The sequence below is a fragment of the Tympanuchus pallidicinctus genome, unplaced genomic scaffold, assembly GCF_026119805.1.
Source record: "Tympanuchus pallidicinctus isolate F22 unplaced genomic scaffold, pur_lepc_1.0 scaffold3, whole genome shotgun sequence".
In the NCBI taxonomy this organism is placed as follows: domain Eukaryota; kingdom Metazoa; phylum Chordata; class Aves; order Galliformes; family Phasianidae; genus Tympanuchus; species Tympanuchus pallidicinctus.
Genome location: NW_026294747.1, coordinates 659274 through 679623, shown reverse-complemented (window position 1 = coordinate 679623; position 20350 = coordinate 659274). Strand labels below are relative to the sequence as shown.

Here is a 20350-nt window from a genome sequence, read left to right as displayed (position 1 = left end):
TGCAAGATCCTATTAACAGAAAACCACCCTTATCCTCAGAGGTTTAACCTTGGAAGCAAAGGGAGTTATGCTCCAGAACTTCTACTGTACACCCAGAAGCACTCCTTGCCTCAGTGCCAAGTAATGCCTTGTAACTGAGTGACACATCCAGAACTACGAGCAGTGTGGTCACGTAGAAGGTACTCCCGCCTACAGCAGGGCTCTTTAAGTTACACAATCTTTAAGGTCCCATTTGTCAGTGCAACAAAGCATAGGTGAGCCCTTACCTTTCAAATCAATCAGACAAAAAACTGCCACCACCTGGCCCTTGCCACCTGCTTTTAGAGAGTTCAGATAGGCCTCCCTTCAACATGCATTATTTACTTTACTCATTTCCCTAAGAGTAATGATGTCTGGAATGAAATTTAATAATATTATGACTCAAGCACATCATTATTAACATTTCCATATGAAATTAAGATTTCAATCTCTCAATGACCTCAGCTAATCATTAGACTTAGAAAGATAGTTGATTTCCTCAGCTACATTTAAAAAAAAAAAATTATATTTCGTCAATTATAACAGAAGATATTTAAGATGCAATAAGAATTTTACAAAGACTGAATTGCAAACCTAATCTTTCCTAACATATTTAGGATCAGCAAACCCAAGACACGTACTCATACTTGGTAAGTCTAAGCTGCCAGATACCGACAGTAATTTTACAGTAGGTAATATGCAGACTGTCCCAGAAGTAATGCCTCCTGTTTTATTCCGTTGGCCCACAATACCAGATGATGTTGATGATACGGAAGTAGAGGTTGAAGGTTCCCACCAATTTTAAGTTATTGTTATTGTTATTAAGTCCCACTCCATTTTAAGTTATTGCCATTAGGCAGACGGCAGCAGAAGGGCAGTTTGACAAGGAAGCAAAGTATGAAGCAAGGAGGTGCCATTGATTTCCTCCATGCAGGAAAAATTGTAGCCACTGACATTCATCAATGCTTGCTGAACACTTATGGAGAACAAACAGCAGATGTGAGCACAGTGAAATAGCGAGTGCTACGTTTTGACAGTGGCAACACCTCCACTGGTACAGATTTTTACAAGAGCAGCATGCAGGCTCTCGTGCTTGCTCTACCAAACAGTGTTATTGTCATCTTTGTATCTGTTGTAGTTCCCATGGAAATAAATAGGAGGCATTATTTTCAGAGCGACATACATATGAGCTAAATCAACATTTTACAAAGAGAGAGCCTGAAGCAATATTATTTGTGATTTTAAAATCAACATATTTACACTTTCAAACGACTTTGGAAAGTATTCTTGCAGAGTGCTGAGCCACCAGTAAACACCATCAGAATGATATGTGCTCAAACTCTGGGAAGAAGAAAATAATAAAAAAGACTGTACATTTTGATGATTGCAGATACCCATTAATTTTAGACAGCAGATTTGGTAGTTTATATCTGAATTATTCCTTTATACAGAACAAGCCTGGCACAAAGCTGCTCAGAACTGGATTACCTTAAAGAGAAACGCACGACAGCAAGAAAAACCTGCAGATATTTCCCACAACATCATTATGATATTAAACCCCTAGTAATATTTTGCAGTAAAAACTCTGTACTCCTGTTTGCAAACCAGCATTCAAATATTTAATAAGAAAGTTTAACCAAAAGGCTGACTAAATAAGGCACACAGTACTAGATGGGAAGGAAATGAGTAGCTACATATATTAATTATCACCCTTTATGGGATCACAGGCTCACTCAAGTTAAAATTTAAAGGGCTTAGATTACTTTCTGGTGAATTTTATTAGTTTTCCCCAAGAGGTGCAAAGACTAATGCTGTCACAACAGAATAGGAGAGCGTATACAGCGTCATTACAAGCTGAGTCACCCAAAAGCATTGAATCTTGCTTTATTATAACACAGACTCTTAAATAGTCTCCTGAAACACTATCATTTGTTATGCCATAGAGTGATAACAGCAAGCTGACTTGGTATTACAATAAAATGAAATCTGGTGCATCTGCAGAGTTGTTCTCAGTAGGCAGACCAAGCTCCCTTGCTGGTCTCTTTGGAGATAGCAGATGCAAGCTTCTCTTCCCCTACTGCAATAGAGAAAGATGCAGAACAAAGTTGCTGAGAGCTGTCTTGTTGCTGATGACAATGTTTAGATTTGCCTGCTGAGAGCAATGCTGCAGGTGGGAAGAAGAGGTGGCTGGGCAGATGCCCAAGAATTGTAACCAAAAGATTCTTCCCTGTGCAGATGTAGCCATCAGCCCACTCTTCCCACCCCAGCGCCTTCAAGTTTTAGAATTACTATCTCTCCACAGCACAAAAATGTTGAAGTTCCATAAAAACTAAACTCCTAAGGGATTCTTGACCGTGCCCTGTTCATACATTGCCATTTTGGATATCCAATATGACTACTTATTTCCTGCTACCAAGGGTCTAAGCATATAGCAAGTATCAGCTTCAAAACAGAACAGATGTGCAGTGCTCTCAAATCCTATTAATAAATTAATAAATTTACACTACAGAAGACAGAAGCAAAGCAAGATACTTCAAATTAAGAGCATGACTGGATTTTGTCCACCCCCTCAATTAACAAGCTGTTCAAATATCATCTTCTGTCATGTTTTCTTTCCTGTCTCCATTTTCCCTCTCTCATTTCATGATGCAATCTCTGTAAAAACAGATATTGTTACTCAATAAAAATAGGTATGAGAACCTTGTGTGCATATTATCTGAAACAATTTCACAAAACATATTTCTTTCTCATACACCGTCTTCAAAATGGTTTTTAGACAAAAACAGCATTTTAAAGGATTTTTACTTTTTCAAGCATTTTTGCATTTTCAATTTTTTCTTCTACTTTTTCAAGTGCGATTGTAATCAAATATTTTACACAGCCCCCTTCAGTAAATCTCCACAGTCCTCCATTCCTCCTCACCCCTCTGTACCCAGTGCTGAGCAAAGGCCATGCCCACAGCCTGCCATGTGCCCAAGCCCCTTCTTAAGGGGCTGAGTTGTTCCTTCTGGGGAAACAAATCCAGGAAACCCAAGGCAGACTCTGAAGTACCAAAAATGGTAAACTTACTGGCTCTGTTTCAGAAGAAACAAAGTTTTTCTTATCATTGTTATTTTGTATTGTTCTTTTAAACTGTTTTTTGTTCAGTTTTGAAATAGAAGTCCTTGCGGAGCAACTGGAATTATGCTGAACTTGAGTCCTTCTTCCTGTCCAAATCAAAGTCTGCTGCTTCTCCAACAGAAAGCTGCCTCTGTACCTTCTCTGAAGCTGCCTGAAGGCCACAGGGAGCTTGGGGCTGCCTAATTGATTCCTCCTGGACCTGACACAGCAGCTTAGAGGATGCTATTACCAGTCCCGCCCTCTTCCTCAGGACTTTCCTGGAGTCCACTGAGAGCTTGGGGCTGCCTGCTGGACTATTCCTATTGTGCCAACACAGCAACTCAGAGGATGCTGGTCCCAGTCCCGCCTTCCTCTTTAGCACTTGCATCAAGTATCTCATGGCCATCTACTGGACTCCTCTTGTCCCAGCACAGCAGTTTTGAGGACACCAGATCCAGTCCTGCTTTCTTCTTCAAGACTGCCTACAGGGACTCAGGGCTAGACTCCATATGTTGTCTTTATACTGCAACTCAGAGGACCCCATCCCAGTTCTGGCCTCTTCTTGAGGGCTCACCTAGAGGCTGCAGGGAGCTCAGGGCCATCCACTGGACTCCTGCCATTGTCCTGGTACAGAAGCATAACAACACCAGTCTCAGTCCTGCCCTCATCCTTGGAACTTGCATGGTGGCCACAGAGAGCTGGGGGCCATCCACTGGACTCCTGTTTTCTCTGTGCAGAAGCTTAGAGGACACCAGTCCCAGTCCTTCTCTTTTCCTCAGAGCTTGGGAAAGAAGAGGTGAGAGGTCTCGAGGAAGGATGAGGATGGGGGACAGGGAAAAAGGGACTCTAGAGAGCAGAAGCTCATTTGCGACTCTTCAACACCAAGATAGAAATCGAGAGCTCCTGCTGCACCACCAATGGATATAGAGATGTTTCTGGGCAAGCATGATGCTACAGGGCTTGCCCAGGTCTGATGGCAATAGATCTACCTTCATCTGTTCACCCTGTGGAGGTAGGTACACCTCCATGGGCTCAACATTGCCCTCCAGTGGGTCTACATGCATTGGCTTGAGCTTGCTGCTGCTCTCTAGAAGCTGGAGCTTCTTCGGTGGAGAAGAATCCATCCTCCTCCACAAAAATTCCTAGAATGGGAGGGAAGGATCTAGGTAAAAAGCTCCTGGTCTCAAGCATGTGCTTCCCAGACAAAAGTCAGTCATCAACTGGTGTTCTGTTGTCAGCACCTCTGTATTTATAGTGGTTGGTAGGGATGTGACTTGTGATATCGTAAGGAAACGATGATGAGACCCAACAAGTGTTCCATGACAGCCAAAACAGGGCTGAGTTGGGTCGGAGAGGCCATGGCCTGAGAGTTCAAGAGTTCATGCTCCAGCTCCAGAGAGCTATAAGGACCTTGAAGGGTCTTGAGGGCAAGACACTAGAGGAATGTCTGAGAGCTCTAAGTTTGTTGCTCCCAGAGCAAAGTAGGCTGTGAGGAGCCCTCAAGGCAGCTGCAGCTCCTCATAGGGAGCAGAGAGCAGTGCTGAGCTCTGCTCTCTGGTAGCAGCTACAGGACCCTAGGGAACAGAGTTGTATCAGGGGAGGGTCATGGAAAAGTTCTGCACCAAAGGGCAGTGGGCATAGCCCCAAGCTGCTGCAGCTGAACAACCATTTGCATTTGAGTGGTCCCTTGTGGAGTCAGAGGTTGGACTTGATCATCCTTGTGAGTTCCTCCCTCCTCAGGATATTCTATGATTCTACAGTTTCAATATTTGTCTTGTTATGTAATTAATATTCTGTGCTGAGGTTGGTATTTTGGCTGCACCCTACAAAATGCCTCACACAACCTGAGAACTCAAAATACATCTTTTCAGGTGCTTTTTTAAATTCCTATTTATCTTGAAGACAATATAAAACACTTCAATTTTGAGAGCCTTTACTGTAAATGTATTGTACCAGTCCAATCATTTGCAGATAGCTTTGGAAGCACTATGGCAAGCACACTGGCTACCAACATAGCCACATAACTATTTATATGCTATGATACTTGGAAACCCTTCTCACAAAACAGAAGTCCACACTGCAGGGCACCATAGAGAGGAAGGCTATTTTTATCCTTAAAAGCTTACATTCACTATAAGGCAGAAAAAGTAAAGGAATACTGACATATGGACAAAGATATAAGGAAACTAAGACAATACCTTCCCAACAATGGACTATGCTTTTGAACACCAGCAGTTCATCTCAGCTTCATGTGATTATCACCTTGACTAACCAGCTCCACACAATAAGAAGGGAACATTTATGCTCTGAATCAACAACACCCAACAGTGGCAACAGACCTTTAGGAGGTAAAAGACTACTGTCTTCAAACCAATGACTCAAGCAAGTCACAAAAGATCAACGTGAGACTGTCAGCAGTAACTGATGTTTCCTTCTGTTACTTTGGAAGGCCATACTCATACTCACTTTCTGCTGAAAATGAATCTTTCATTTGACATGAATGAAAATAGCAATTCTTACAAGAAAAAGGGAATAAATAGTCTCATTCATTCATCTTCACCACCATCTCGATCACTTATTTATAGACATTTAAAAGGAAAAACTTCCAGAATGACTATAAATCAAATACTACTCCTAGAAATTACTTTATCTACAATCCTGTCCATGCTAGGCAACCATATTTAATGCAAATAGTATACATCAATACCTTCTGTTTGTGCTGGAGCACTATTAAAATAGTTTCCTAGAGGCCTGCACCTTGTAAGAAGCCGTGTTAGAAAATCCTCATGAAAACAATTAAATTTCAAAGTTTCATAGATCTCAATGCCAGTGAAGTTATATTTTCTTTTTTATCACTATATAACACAAAAGAGACCAGCAAAAAGACAAGTGACTGATGCAAAGGAAAAAAAAAGTAGAGTGAAAATAAGGAAAAACATACTTGGGGATGTCTGAAGACATTCGTTTTGAAAAGGTATGCTTGGTTCTTTCACTACTTTTGAAACTCAAGAGAAGAAAGAAAGAGAGAAGGACCTGGGGGTCTTGATGGATGAAAAACATAACATGAGCCTGCAGGGTGCTCTTGCACTTTGAAAAGCAAATGGTATCCTGGGCTCCATCAGAAGAGGGGTGGCCATCAGGGAAAGGGAGGTGATTGTCCCCCTCTCTCTGCTCTTGTGAGGCCTCATCTGGAGTACTGTGTCCAGGTGTGGAGCCCCCAGTACAAGAAAGACAGGGAGCTGTTGGAGAGTCAATACAGTAGACTTAAAGGGGGAAATTACTTGTGTGTGGATTTACTGCAACAGACAGGAAAAAAAGGAGATCAGTAAAACCTAATTTGTACAATATGTTTTCAAGAAAGGACTACCAATGGGACTTTGTAGAAATAGGTTCTAGAAGTAATAAGAGGAGACTCAAAGATGAGCAGAACTGTTATTGCTTATAACCCTGACAGATTCCACAGAGATGTCAATCAAATATTCAGTGGGAGGGCACTGACACCTTGCTCTCAGCTGTGACTCACCCTGGAAGTCACATTTATGTTCTTAGCAACCTCATTCACTAGAAAGTTGTCTTTCTAACTAGATTTTCTATATATTGGCAATTCATTGTCTTGGGACACCAGAAGAAATAAAGGCCCCCCTTGTTATTTTATTTAATAACGGGGAACATAACTGCATTAAAAATGAGTAAAGGAAACCTTTCCGTACACAGGAGAGAAGGTAGAAAAAACAGGAATTTATGTTTCCTGGTCTCAAAAACAATTTTAAAAAGAAACAAACAGCCATTTCAACACCAACTGTAACACGCAAAGAAAAGCAGTCTCAATTGTAGTTCAAAATTTCACCAATGATGCTTACTCTAACAAAACTTGGTGAACGCACCACATCTTTTAGCACGCTTACTTTCAAAACTTCAATCTTCATAAAGTGCTGTAAATGCATGATTTACTGTAGTTTACACACACTGTAAATGCTTCTGCTCAAGATGATGCTCACTCATGTCTGACATTAATGGTTGACCACTAGTACAGGAATCTCTACAAAACACACCGATCTGAAAAAAAATCTCCCTCCACTAACATGCTGCTTTACAATCATAAATATTTGAATCCTTAAAAAGCCTTCAGAGACCAGAGTTACTTCCCACAGTTTAGAATCAGGAATAGATCCTTTCACAAGTTCTGGCCAAAAAGGTTTTACGTGTTGTATAACCAAAGATACACAGGTGCTATAGCTAAGAAACATACTAGAGAGTTTGGCTAAGCAGATTATTACACCAAAAAATGATAGAGGACTTACCCTTATCCAGGGCTTATTAGACAACTCCAAAAAGAGGGATCTCCAGAAAGAGATCCTTCCCCACTGGTAGCCAGCTCTTAAATGGGGTTTAGGAGAGGTGCAGCCAGGCTCCACCCCTTCCAGCAGCACAGCTGAATTGCCTTCACCTGTGCTCCTGTGGCTGACTCATTGCTCCATCAGGTGATCAGTCAGAGGTTCAGGCTGTGATTCAGCAGTTCCCATACACATCTCAATGACCAAAGTTTAATAAATAGTCCCCCACATCAGCCTGAATTCTTAATTAAGTAGAAACTTACACAACTAAAAAAAACCCTTTACATACAGTCTCACAGTTTATATATTCACCTCCTGTGCGCAAATGTCATGATAGTTCCGAAATGTGAATGAAGCCTGAACTTTAAGTTCGGCATGCAGTTCATTATTTGGGTATTTTCAACAAAAAAAGTGTGCTACAATAATTATGGCTACTCTGATTCTCACTGGCTTTCAAAAAATTTAAAATATACAGTGACTTCCAAACTAAGGAAGTTCTTACAAGGCAACACAATAAAACTAGACTACATCACTTTGATCCTCCAAATCCATCTCAAACTTGCCACATCCCTTTGCACTGTCAGTTGACAGCATTTCAAGTATATATAAGTAGCTGCACACCTTGAACATAGTACTTCATATACAATTTCATTGTTTTAGTTAAAACTTATCATCGATCGACAAATATAGTAAGCCTGTATGAAGCTAACATAAAAAGCACTCAGTTTGCAGACAAAAGCATCTGACAGGTGAAAACCACTTAACCACTGCATATGAAATTCTTTCAACTTAATATCATATGTAAGATCTCCCAGATGCAAACAATTTTACCACTTAAGTTTTGTAAAGAGAGCGTGAAACAGTATACCTAAACTGCATATAACACATGTAGTGCAGACATACCAATGCTACAGCATAGACAGATGTGAGCAAATCCAGATTACCAGAAGGAATCTTTCCACAGTACCTTGGCCAAACTAGGCAGCTTTGCAATACTTGTCCGCCATTGATACAGAACCGTTTCTACATGTTGCCATTTGTAACTACAGCACCTCCACACCACTCCATGCAGTGTAAGCACACCCTAAGGAAACACTGGACCTCAAAACCACTGAAACAGTGAGAATAACAATGAGGAGGTTTTGACTGAATATAAAAAACAATTTCTTTAGATGTCGGTCAAGCACTGGAACAGGCTGCCCAGACACATGGTAGAATCCCCAGCCAGTGTATTTGGCACACACGGACATGACACTAAGGGGCACAGTTCAGTGACTGGACTCAGTAGGTCAGGCTAACAGCTGGATTTGATGATCATGATTTTTTTCTAACACAGTTGATTCTACAATGATTTTTTACCCTACTAGCTCTTACACAAAACGAAGAGAGCTCTTCACAAATTGATGACATAACCACACATAACTCCCTGCTACTGTTGGTAATTAACACTACTTAACACCCTACAAATGCACGAGAGCAGTCTAGAAAAACAAGCACAAAAGCAAAAGATTGCTTCAATGCTACAGTTTTAACCAACAGATTACTCAGGATTTGTTAAGGTCAGACACATAGATAGGAGATTTCTACTATCTTAAATATAAAACCTTAATTTGGATGGCAAAATAACTCAGAAGTTTTAAAAGGTGGAATAGTCTCAAAGAACAGCCCTTATTTCTCTAAAGGAGAGTTATCACCACACTGCACAAACTTTTCTGCTGGACAGATAGTAAATCATAGGTGTCAACCAATTACTTAACTCACCTGGCCTGACTGAGGGGATAAAAAATTAATGACCTCCTCCACCATCACTGGTATGTGCAATCTTCCAAAGGTTTTGTTTTCTGTACTGTGAAGCAACTCTTTAGTTTCACTTTCCTGTGTAGTTTGCTCCGTTAAATCATATTCAGAAAGCTGTTTTACTGAAGAGTAGATCCTTCTGGCCAAAACACCTAACTTGACTGGATTCAGCTTTAAGTTGCACAGAAGCAGACACTTGTTAACTTGGCACAGACTCTGAGATAGCATTTTGAAGTTGATCATCCTAGAAAAAACAGATGTTGGGAATTACTTTGGTAACTATTTAAAACATTAAGTGTTAAAAAAAAAAAAAAAAAAAAAAAAAAACAGAAAAAGTGCAAATGCTGTAAGTACATTTCACAAGATAGGAGGCTTTACAGAAATGCCATCTCAGCAAAAAGGCTCTGATAATTTAACTTCTTTTCAGCAATTTGAAGGCCATCTAACAATCAATCACATCTAAGTAAATAGAGCTTTATTTTCACAAGCAATACCTTCATTTCCTTTACATTGCTAGGACTCTATCAATGTTCAAACATCTTGAGAGAAGCCCCTATTAAATGACTAACCACACTTGAGCACAACCAGAACAGTAGCTCAGCTTTCATTTTGTTCTCCTACGTCCTGCCACGCACAAAGAGGCACTTGCTCTGAATGGCAGCACTTAGGTTGCCAAGTTTCCTGTATTTCTAGTTGAAATGGGAAAAGACAAATCGTGCCACTGGGTTTTTAACACGGTTATGATTAGTGTTACAACCTACATGTGCGGTAAAATTACAACAGATTAATTCAAAGCAGATTAAAAACAAAAAAGCTGAAGGAAGCTGAAGGTTAACATAAGTAAGATGTTATTTGCATTTTTATGAGCTCACACCTGTTGTTGTGTCATATTTCACACTCTCTCTTGCCACACAAAAAGAGTGCATACTTTAGCCAAAGGCCCTTTGAATAAAGGCTATCCTACTTTCGTTGCATCGCATTTGTAAGCATGTATCAGCCTCTAACCTTGAACAGAGGACTTCAAGTCCTTTGCAAGCCCTTTGGGGGGTTGGACTTGATGATTCCTGGAGGTCTCTTCCAACTCCTACAATTCTGTGATTCCACAACAAACCCCAACACCTCTAACACAGAGGTGGGGAGAAGATCAGTGATAATCTAACACTGCCTTGCTCTACGACCCCGGGAAGCATCTTCCTCACCCAGAGCACGGCTCACAATCACTCATCTATGAACTGAGGAAACTTTTTGTGTGCTTTCAGTCGCAGGATGCAGCAGAAGGCTACAAAGACGATTAGGGGCCTGCGGCATCGCTCCTACGCGGAAAGAGCTGGGGCTGTTGAGCCTAGAGAAAACCGAAGAAGGATCTTATATCGAGCAGGCCTAGAGGTCCGCGGCTCTCTCCTCACGCGGCTCCCGCCCGCCAGACCCGCACAGCACGCAGCGCTACAGAAACCACCCTCGCCACGCGCTTACCCGCTCGCGCCGTCGCCTTGATGACGTCACGGCGGCGGCGGCCAATGAGGAGGCGAGGGGGGGGCGGCCGCTGGCGTTTGAATTCGGCGGCCGGGCTGGGCAGCGGTTGGCTCGGCTGCGGCGCTGAGGTGAGTGGCCGCCCCAGCGGCATGGCGGGCAGGGCGGGCGGGGTCGGGGGCTTACCGTGCGGTTTTGTCCGTGATCTGTGTTTGTTGTCGGCCCTGGGATATCTTTCTTCTTTCTGAGGTGAAGAGCGAGGCCTGGAAGGGCGGTCCTTCGTTAGTATCTGAGCGTTGTGGGGCCTATAATCAAAAGGCCCCTGAACCCTCCTGCAGGACGAGAGAGCTGCCTGCTGCTGTGTGAGTGCTCTGAAGTAAAGGAGAACTGCAGGTGGAACGGTAGCTGTAGCCGGAGGAATCAGGCTTTGGCTTTCCCAAGGAAGGCCTGCTTAGCTTCCTTAAAGCTGTGTACTGTTAACTGATGTTTTCAGGCCAGTTACAGTGCTTCTCAGAGCTTTGTGATGGTTCCTACAGCTGACTGAGTGTAGGGCAGGGCTAGCACAGGTGTGTAGTTTGATTTAAACTGCAAACTGATGGCTGTGGGGTGGCCTCATTGCAGCCTTTCAGTATCTAAAGGAAGCCTACAAACAGGAGGGGATTCAACTCTTTGAAAGGGCTGATAACTTCAGGACAAGGGGAAATGGTTTGAAGTTGTGGGAGGGAAGATTTAGGTTGGATGTCAGGGGGAAATTCATTACTATGAGAATGGTGAGGTATTGGAACAGCTGCCTAGAGAGGCTATGGATGCCCCATCCATTCCTGAAGGTGTTCAGGACCGTGCTGGATGCGGCCCTGGGCAGCCTGGGCTGCTATGAAATGTGGAGGTTGGTGGCCCTGCATGTGGCAGGGGGTTGGAGATTCATGATCCTTGAGGTCCCTTCCAACCCGGGCCATTCTGTGATGATTCTAATGAGGAAATTATGTTTCAAGTTTAAGGCCTTTTGCTTCTGTTGTTGATTGCAGGAAAGATTCAGCTGCTTGGTCTGAAGGAGCCCTGGAAGCAGAGAAGAGAGAGCATGTCTGCTGCTAAAGAAGATGATGTCTGTAGCCACATGAAAGTGGTTGTCCGAGTCCGTCCAGAAACTCAAAAGGAAAAAGATGGCAACTTTGCTAAAGTTGTTCATGTTGTTGACCAGCATATATTGGTGTTTGATCCAAAGGAAGAAGAATTTAGCTTTTTTCATGGAAAGAAACTGACCCACAGGGATATTAATAAAAGAACAAAGAAAGACCTTAAATTTGTTTTTGATGCTGTTTTTGCTGAAAATTCAACCCAGTTGGAAGTTTTTGAGCATACAACCAAAGGTGTACTTGATGGCTTCTTAAATGGATATAATTGCACAGGTATCTTTGCTATATGCCTCTTTTCATTCACTAAATTCTTTGGAGGATCTACACTTGTATCTGAATGCTGCAGAGGCCTTAGGGATCTACGTTTGAATAACTAGTTGTAATTTATAGTTATGACCATCTTGTTGTATGTGGAAGGTAGACTAGCTATGTTATGTTTTGAAGAAGACTTTGTGATAGGGTTGTAACAAGCTTCAAGAATTTGATCTGAAATACATGTGCTTATGAAGAGTATTCAAGGAAGAGTTATTCAGCCAGAGGTAGTTTCATTGAGTGTATTAATCTATTTTGTCAACTTAAGCTTTCAAAAGTTTGTTTTTAACTGTCAAATATAACACTGAGGTAATGCCTTATGTATCTGCAATGAGTTGTCCAGGGTTAGGAGAGTAAAGAAATATCTTTTACTTCAACTGCTTGTGAATTAACTTGGAATTAAAAACTTGAAAATACGTGACTCTTGAGATAGCTTTCTGATTTCTGTTGTAGAAAGCGAATATTAGGTAAGAAAGTTAAATAGTTTGTGAAAACAGTGGTATAATATGATGGGGGATATGAATGTCCATTTGAAGTTTGTTCTTGTTTGGCCTACTGATACCAAGTGTATGTTTTCTGTTTTTTTCTCTTAATGCAGTGCTAGCATATGGTGCAACAGGAGCTGGAAAGACTCATACAATGTTAGGCTCCCCTGAGGATCCTGGAGTGATGTATTTAACCATGATGGCACTTTATAATTGCATGGATCAAATAAAAGAAGAAAAAATATGCAATGTTGCTGTGTCTTATTTAGAGGTAAGTCAGCTCCTGGATTTAGTATGCTGCTTTTAAGAAGGCCTAATTTTATAAATTAGGTTAAACTTTTTATTTCCTCTGTCATCATACTCATTATGAACTATTCTGGGACTTTAGAAATGTATCCTTGATGGGACTGTAACTGAATAGTGCTCAAATTTGATGTTATTAATAGATACCTGTTACTGTCTTGTATCTTCCAAAAAAGGCCAATCTCTTCTAACACATTCGTTTCTCATTCTAGTAATGCCTGTCCTGCAAATTAGTTAAGTTCCTTGCTCCTTAGTTAAGTTCCTTCTATCTGTTAATGGGTACAGGAAGATACTTTGTCAGGGATGTTAGCAGTAATTTCCTGTTAACACTGAAATTGCACAACTAAAAGATGGTTAATTCCTTTCCAGTAATATTCAGTTTGGTTTTACTGTATCTCAAGTTAAAGAAATGCTTCTGTGAGGACTGCTATGGTACTGTTTAGCTCACTACAAAAAATTATTTTGGTCTTTGCTGCCAGCTTCTCTTCTCTTTATCTTTTTGGCTTTGCATTTTTGTTCTTACTAGTACCTATCTTTGCATTGCTGCAAAGCAGCGGTAGTACAGTGACTGTTACATTCTAGCCCCCATTAAGTCAAGTGGAATAGTAATTAGCACTAGGGGAGGAGAGTAAAGAAGAGGAATTAAGCTGTTACACAGACACCGGTTTATTCTTATCACAGAATGTCACTTTGTCTTAAAATAGTAATGAAAAATGAGGTTCCCAATCCTGTCAAGTATGACAGGGTAACTTTTCTAAAGAGATTTTAAATTCCTTCTCAAAGGTGTACAATGAACAGATCCGTGATCTTCTGGTCAACTCAGGACCGCTGGCTGTTCGGGAAGATGCTCAGAAAGGGGTGGTGGTTCAAGGGCTAACATTACATCAGGTATGTAAATAGGTGCTGAAACTCAGGAGGCTCCACATTATTTGAGGTCAAATTTGCTTGTGATTGCACAGTGAAGTTGCTTGTGACTTAGTAATCTTGTGGGTTTTGTTTTTTGCAATCATCAGGAGTAACGTAGTAACCTGCAAGCCTACTAAATAATTAATGCACGTTCTGAAGAACCTACTGGTGTTGTTAAATAGAAAATGATAAAAATTTGTCTTTATTACCCAGCAGACACTGCTGGTTTGATGCTTACCTTCAGGTTGTGGAAAGCTTGTTGTCTTGAGAAATAATCTTAGTATTTCTTAAAGGACTTCACTGTTTTCAATGTTATGCATGAGTGTTCAACACTTCTGCAAATCTTGTGCCTAGAACTTGAGTTTTTCTGTTTGTTTGATTTTTTTATTTTTTTTTTCTGTTTAATAAAGACGCTAGAAAAAAGTGCTGTTTCCAGACAAGTACAGCATCTTCAAAGTTGTTAATGCAACCTCATTTCCCAATCTGATAATTAATGTCATGGGGCTAACTTTTTTCTTCCTGCAAAATTCTGGAGCCTGTTAAATGCTATGTAGTTTCCAGCTTCGATGAGCAACAAACAATGAAGGCAGGAATCGCGTTAGTTTGGCTCATCCTTTAAAGGCCTTCTCTTCCTATGCTTGAGTCTTGCATGAAAACAGTACTATATTCATGTCTGAAGCATTAATACAACAAAGATTAATTAAGGCGTTCTTAGGATTTCTAACTATGGATAGTACTTGCAGATTTTAGGGTTTTTGGTGGGTTTTGTTTTGGCTTTCAGAAGTGTTTTCAGTTTCTGAAGCTCTTAAATACTTTTCATGCTTTAACGTTTTCAGCTGAAAGTGTTTGAAGGGCCTCAATTCCAAAACAGCAATTTCTATTAACTCTATTTTCAAGTATCTTGGTTTTCCTTTAAGGTGATTGTTGATTTTTTTGATTTTTTTTTTTTTTACCATTTTAATCTCTCTCTATATATATAGATTATATAGATATACAGATAAGAATCACTGTAAAATCTTTAAAGTCTTATACAGCTAATGAGAAAGAGGGGTGAAAAAAAAGTACTTACCCTGTGCTCTACTTTTAAAGCCAAAATCAGCAGAGGAAATCCTTCAGATGTTGGATTATGGGAATAAAAACAGAACACAACATCCCACAGATGTGAATGCCTCCTCTTCTCGTTCCCATGCAGTCTTCCAGGTAAGATGATACAGCAGATGTACACCAGTATTTCTGTGAGTTTTACTTGTTGCCTAAAATACAATACAATGGAAGCTTTCAAATGTACATCTATATGTCTCAGACCTTAATTTTAGCGCTCAGAGCTAAAAGTCTTCCAGTTCACTGTTCATACTGAATAGAGTTGAAAGCAAACACGAGGAAAACCTTTCTAATCCCAACTGCAGTCTTTAGAAATATCTTTTCTCTAAAACTGTGGTTTTGTATTAAGAATATGCTTTGATAGTGTACATTTACACTTTGGAAGGCCTTTGAGTGCTTTCTGCTTTTATGCTTCTCTAATGTTGCTCAGCATTCTTGTACGAAAAATATTTTACAGAATGTCATTATTCTTCTTTCTATGAAGTGAACATTTCAAATGCTACTCTTCTGTTATTTGGTTTTGCACTGATTCAGGTTTATCTTGGTATTTGAGTGTGTGGCCAGTTTTAACACAAACTAGGATTTAAGCAGATACATGCTTGAACCATGAAAATGAAATGCATGTTTCTAGTTTCTGTAGGTAAGTTTCTTACTGTACAAATGTGCTAGTATTTGAAAGTTCTCCAAAGATTACTGCTGCTTGCACACTATTACAGTGTCCTTCCAACTGCAATACAAACTGGTACAAAAAATTATTTAAAAATGGGTCCTGTTAGCTAAAGCTTCTTGATACATTGGCTGCTGCCTATGGCAAATCACATTATCTTCTATATTTACATTGCTCTTCTGGGTTGAAAAATATTACAAAGCAACTTGAGCTCTTGTCCTGGCATTACAGCTCTATTATTATTTAACTGTTAGACAGTTGTTAACTGTACCTGCAAACTGAGGCCATGCTTAATAATGATAGGCGGAAGTTGGCATTATCATTTAGATGATGCAAATACAAATAGCTGTAAAATAAGTACTCCAGATCTAAATTTCAGTCATTATTATTGACAATAAATAATAAGTGTTTGACATATGTAAATATTTCTGAAGTACCTAACAGTAAAATTCCCTCACTAAAAGTGTTGGTTTTCCTCTAGCTTAGGCTTCTGTTTCAAATTGTCCTTTCTCATTTCCTCAGATTATGTGCCTATGGTCATCAGTTCAAAGCAATGAATTCGTACTGAATTGGGTGGCTTGATTGCTGCATGGTCACCCATGTGTGCAGCTTTAATAAGGCACAAAGCGCAGTGCCACAGACTGAGGTCAGAGCACAAACAGCTGATTTCCTTGTTTACTTGGGGCTGGAGTGTCTTATCCTCACTTTTATTTGACAAAGAGTTCGGATTTGTTTCATCAGACAGGCTTTGCATTCATCTCAGTTCATTTCTAAAAATGGCAAGCAATTAAGTAAATTAGGTAGCTGTTGCAGTCTAGTGGTATTTTTAACAGGAAGGCAAGCAATTAAGTGACTAGAGATGCTGGAGTGTTCATCTTCTCCAGCCTGCATTCTTTGTTTACTCTGGCAAATTGATCTCAGTGTAGGTATATTTACTCATTAGCAAAAATTGCTCAAGTACCCAATGAAATAAACTGTATTGACAGAATGAGTATGTTTGTACTGTACTGTAATTTTGTTGGAATGGATGACCAGAAGAAATATCCTGTGTGGAGACTTGATCTTTCTTTAAATGCATTGTTGCAGAGTAATTCTCCTTAGAGAACAGGTTGGAACAAAAGTGCTTGAAGCTGAATGGGTTGTTAATTATTGGCAATAAAGTAAAAACATAATGAATTGAAAGATCCTATTGAATCTACATGTTGTAGGAACAAAAAATTCCATTTCTGTGGATGTATGCATAAAAAGCAAGGTAGGTACCATTCGGGTACCTACAAGTATCTTTCATTTTGAATGTATATGAATGTACTCTAAAATGGTATGGTGCATCAAAGAGTGCAAGTAACACTGAAGGGATAGTTTACAAAATACTTCTAAAGAAAGCATTTGACTTGAAAGAAATAAGAGGCAGTGTAAGCTTATGCAGCTCACGTGTATGGTTTTTCTCCAGATCCATTTGCAAGATGGTTATTGCTAATAGCTTTCTTATGACTTCTAAAACTAGTATAGTATTTCTCTGAACTCGAGAAAAGGGACAGATTTATTTTTTAACTAATCTATGTGGGTTCATCCTCTGTTTGTTTTTTCCTGGTGTCCTGGTGGTGGTGGTGGCGAGCAGAGCAGCCATGATAGCATAAAATGCACTGGTTGTGTCTTAGTCCCCATAAGCCACTGCAGTCAGCTAGATGGAATGCTTGACAGAACTTAATATTCCTGGTTAAATGTCTGGATAGTCTGACTTCCTCACAGAGTGAAGCATCTCAATATGGAGACTTGACACTGTCATGGCTCTGCAAGCATGTTCAGCGGTGTAATCAAAGGCACAATTCTTTCACAACAACAGTTTGATTCTATTCAAGGGTGGTGTCAACAGATTACTGTAGGTAGCAAGAATTTTGTGTGTGTGCTTGGTAGTGTTCCTAATATGCTTCTTCTCTATAGTGAGATAATCCTGGAATTTTACTAGCTATCAATAAAGACACTCAATTGCTAACTAGGAAAGCTTTTACCTTACTGCTGGAAGTCATTCTTTGTTTTGTTAGATAATAGTGTATCTCAACAGTGTGATTTAAGTAAATATCCACTGTCCTTGGTTTTCATAGGAAGACATAAAGCATTGCAGCATTGGATTAGGTGTTCATTTAACAATGGATGGCCTTTTTCCACAGAAGTGACTTGATGCTTGAGCTTGTGAGGGAGAATATGTCATTTATACAAATGTGTGTGTGAAATAATAAAAATGAGTTGTTTAATCTTAATACTGCATTCTGCATGTGACACTTAAATGGGATAATGCTGTGGGGAGCTACATTGATACAACATAACTGAAAGTTTCAAGTTTAAACTGATGAGTATTGCTTTAAGCAAGTAAATTCACAGCCATACACTTCTTAAAGGGGGGATTTTAGGTACTTTGTCTACCTGAGGTCCTTATTAGCAGCTCTGGCATCTCTAAGAAATCAGTACAAACTAGTCAGCTCATACTGTAAGTAATTGCTTATGTCAATTTGCAGCTATTTCCTTTATTTACACAACACTGAAAGGGTTCTGTTGATGAATGAAGAAACAGGGAGGATTGTGCTTTGGGGCATTTCCTATATCTTTTGGATTTTTATAAAAGCTTGAGTCATAGAACATGATTTGGCTGTCACTCCACCTTTCTCTAGTTGACTAATGGTTGTTAACTGTATATTGTTAGAGTGTTACCAGTCTGGAATAGCTCCTTGACAATAATAAATACAGAGAAATGGCTTTTCTCTCTTGTTCTATGTTGATCTCACTAAAATGGTACAATGGGTCTTGATTGTATTGTTTGATGCAGAAATATTTACATTTGGTATAGACTTGTTTACTCCCCCACAGTGCAACGTGACAGAAAATATGAAGGGCAAAGAGGGGTAGGGTGGGAAACCATGTGGTTCAAAATAAAGGCAGTCGAAGGGGGACAGAAAAAGTTACTGCTCTGGAAAAATGCAACCAGTTCTGTCACTGGGAAAGATGTTCCATGGAATATATCACTATTTGGGTGAGGTCTGCTCTCTGAGTCGTGTCCCCTCCTAGCTTGCCCACTCAAGCTGACTGGCTGGAGTGGAGCAAGGGCTGACTGAGCAATGGAGAAGGCTTTCATGCTTTGTCAGTACTACTCAACAATATGAAAACATTAGTGTTCAACTGTCCTAAATCTGAAAAACAGCAACATAAGAGCTTGTACAAAGAAAATTTACTACTCCCCAGCCAAATACAGTATACAACCATACTCAAATTCTTTTTTTTCCTACCTGAAGCAGATGAATTTGAGGAGTCAGAAATGTTCCACTAGGACAAGACTGCCTGTTGATGAGTATGGAAAGGCTTAACTTAGAATGCAAAAGGATTCCAATGAGAATTTCTGACAATGTTAGAGTAATAAGACGCTGGATAGTGGTCAACTAACTTGTTTTTTTGCCTTGTAGATTTACTTAAGACAGCAAGACAAGATAGCTAGCATTAGTCAAAATGTTCGCATCGCCAAAATGTCCCTCATTGACCTCGCAGGATCTGAACGTGCCAGTGCTACAAATGCTAAGGGAGCTCGTTTTAGAGAAGGAGCAAACATTAACCGCTCCCTGCTAGCTCTTGGAAATATCATTAATGCCTTGGCAGATCCTAAGGTACGTGGTGCTTTCCCAAGCCGTCTTCGACTTCTAGTCTTGTGGAAATGTTTTTGTACATGATAAGCATTAAGTGTTGCATCTTTTTGACTCTTATTGTTTGTTTGTAACTTCCTCATTGCCTGTCACCATGGAGTATATCAGAAAATGTATGTAAAAGGGCCTTTATTCTCTTAAGAAATAGAGCCTCTGTAGACTCTGCTGAGGGGTGGGATAGGGAAGGAGTTGTTTTATTAACTTTTTAGTTACTGAATCATTTGATGTAGCTTAATTTTAGCCACGTGAGGTTTGTTGCTGACAGTAACTTCCATATGAAAGAGAAACAATGTGTTTTAAGTATCCTAATTTCGTATCTGATTGTATCAATGATTGGAATCATTATCCCATGGATTGCCTTAAGGTTTACTTAGATAAACTGAAGGTTTAGGATTTTCCTTCACAAGAAGAGTGTTGAATGAAAATGTCCTATACTGTGTTGCTTAAAATCAGAGCAGAAATCCTAAGGTTTTAAACTGTTACAACTGTTAGGGATTCTGCCCATCATCAGAGAATCACAGAATGGCCAGGGTTGGAAGGGACCTCAAGGATCACAAATCTCCAACCCCCGCCACATGCAGGGCCACCAACCTCCACATTTCATAGCAGCCCAGGCTGCCCAGGGCCCCATCCAACCTGGCCTTGAACACCTCCAGGGATGGACGGGGCATCACAGCCTCTCTGGGCAGCTGTTCCAATGCCTCACCACTCTCATAGCAAAGAACTTCCCCCATTATCAACCATGTATGAATCTATTAGGTTTGATGACGTGCATCTGAGCTGTTTCTTGTTTTTTTTTTTTCTTACCTCCTAATTCTTTCCATTTTGTGAGACACACGTTTTGCACAGTAACAGAAATTAACGGATAACTTTCTAACCAGTTCATCATCATAATGGAGATTCAGTTGAGAATTCTTTTTATTGATTTGGTAAAAGGGCAGTATGTTTTGTACATGGAGGCCACCTTACTAGTCTTCAACTTTTAAAGTGGAAAAATCAGAAGTATCCTTTTATAGAAGGGAAAAAGAAGAGCTACTTT

The 20350-nt window shown here is 40.1% G+C and overlaps 2 protein-coding genes and 1 long non-coding RNA gene across 8 annotated transcripts in view; 1 reads left to right on the top strand and 2 right to left on the bottom strand.

The window, feature by feature from the left end:
- METTL15 (methyltransferase like 15) overlaps window positions 1-10815 on the bottom strand; it is a 92869-nt gene extending 82054 nt beyond the window's left edge. The window contains exons 1-2 of one of the 5 annotated variants that reach the window (XR_008208879.1): window positions 10448-10698; window positions 9213-9492 (exon numbers count right to left, since the gene is read on the bottom strand). Coding sequence is in view for 4 of the 5 variants with exons in the window: in XM_052692459.1 (XP_052548419.1) it covers window positions 9213-9492; window positions 10448-10473 (306 nt within the window). In the remaining variant the exon portion in view is untranslated. Of the gene's footprint in view, window positions 1-9212; window positions 9493-10253; window positions 10334-10447; window positions 10699-10721 lie in introns of those variants that run through there. The other 4 variants (XM_052692461.1, XM_052692460.1, XM_052692459.1 and 1 more) reach the window with 4 other exon arrangements.
- On the bottom strand, window positions 1412-9202 carry LOC128085316 (uncharacterized). The gene is made up of 2 exons (XR_008208887.1): window positions 7419-9202; window positions 1412-4691 (listed from the first exon to the last, which is right to left on the bottom strand). It is a non-coding gene; the product is annotated as an uncharacterized LOC128085316 (long non-coding RNA).
- KIF18A (kinesin family member 18A) overlaps window positions 10739-20350 on the top strand; it is a 40478-nt gene continuing 30866 nt past the window's right edge. The window contains exons 1-6 of one of the 2 annotated variants that reach the window (XM_052692452.1): window positions 10739-10849; window positions 11744-12124; window positions 12762-12919; window positions 13735-13839; window positions 14947-15057; window positions 19078-19275. In XM_052692452.1, the coding sequence (XP_052548412.1) occupies window positions 11797-12124; window positions 12762-12919; window positions 13735-13839; window positions 14947-15057; window positions 19078-19275 (900 nt within the window). In that variant the 5' untranslated portion in view covers window positions 10739-10849; window positions 11744-11796. Of the gene's footprint in view, window positions 10850-10883; window positions 11081-11743; window positions 12125-12761; window positions 12920-13734; window positions 13840-14946; window positions 15058-19077; window positions 19276-20350 lie in introns of those variants that run through there. The other variant, XM_052692453.1, reaches the window with a different exon arrangement.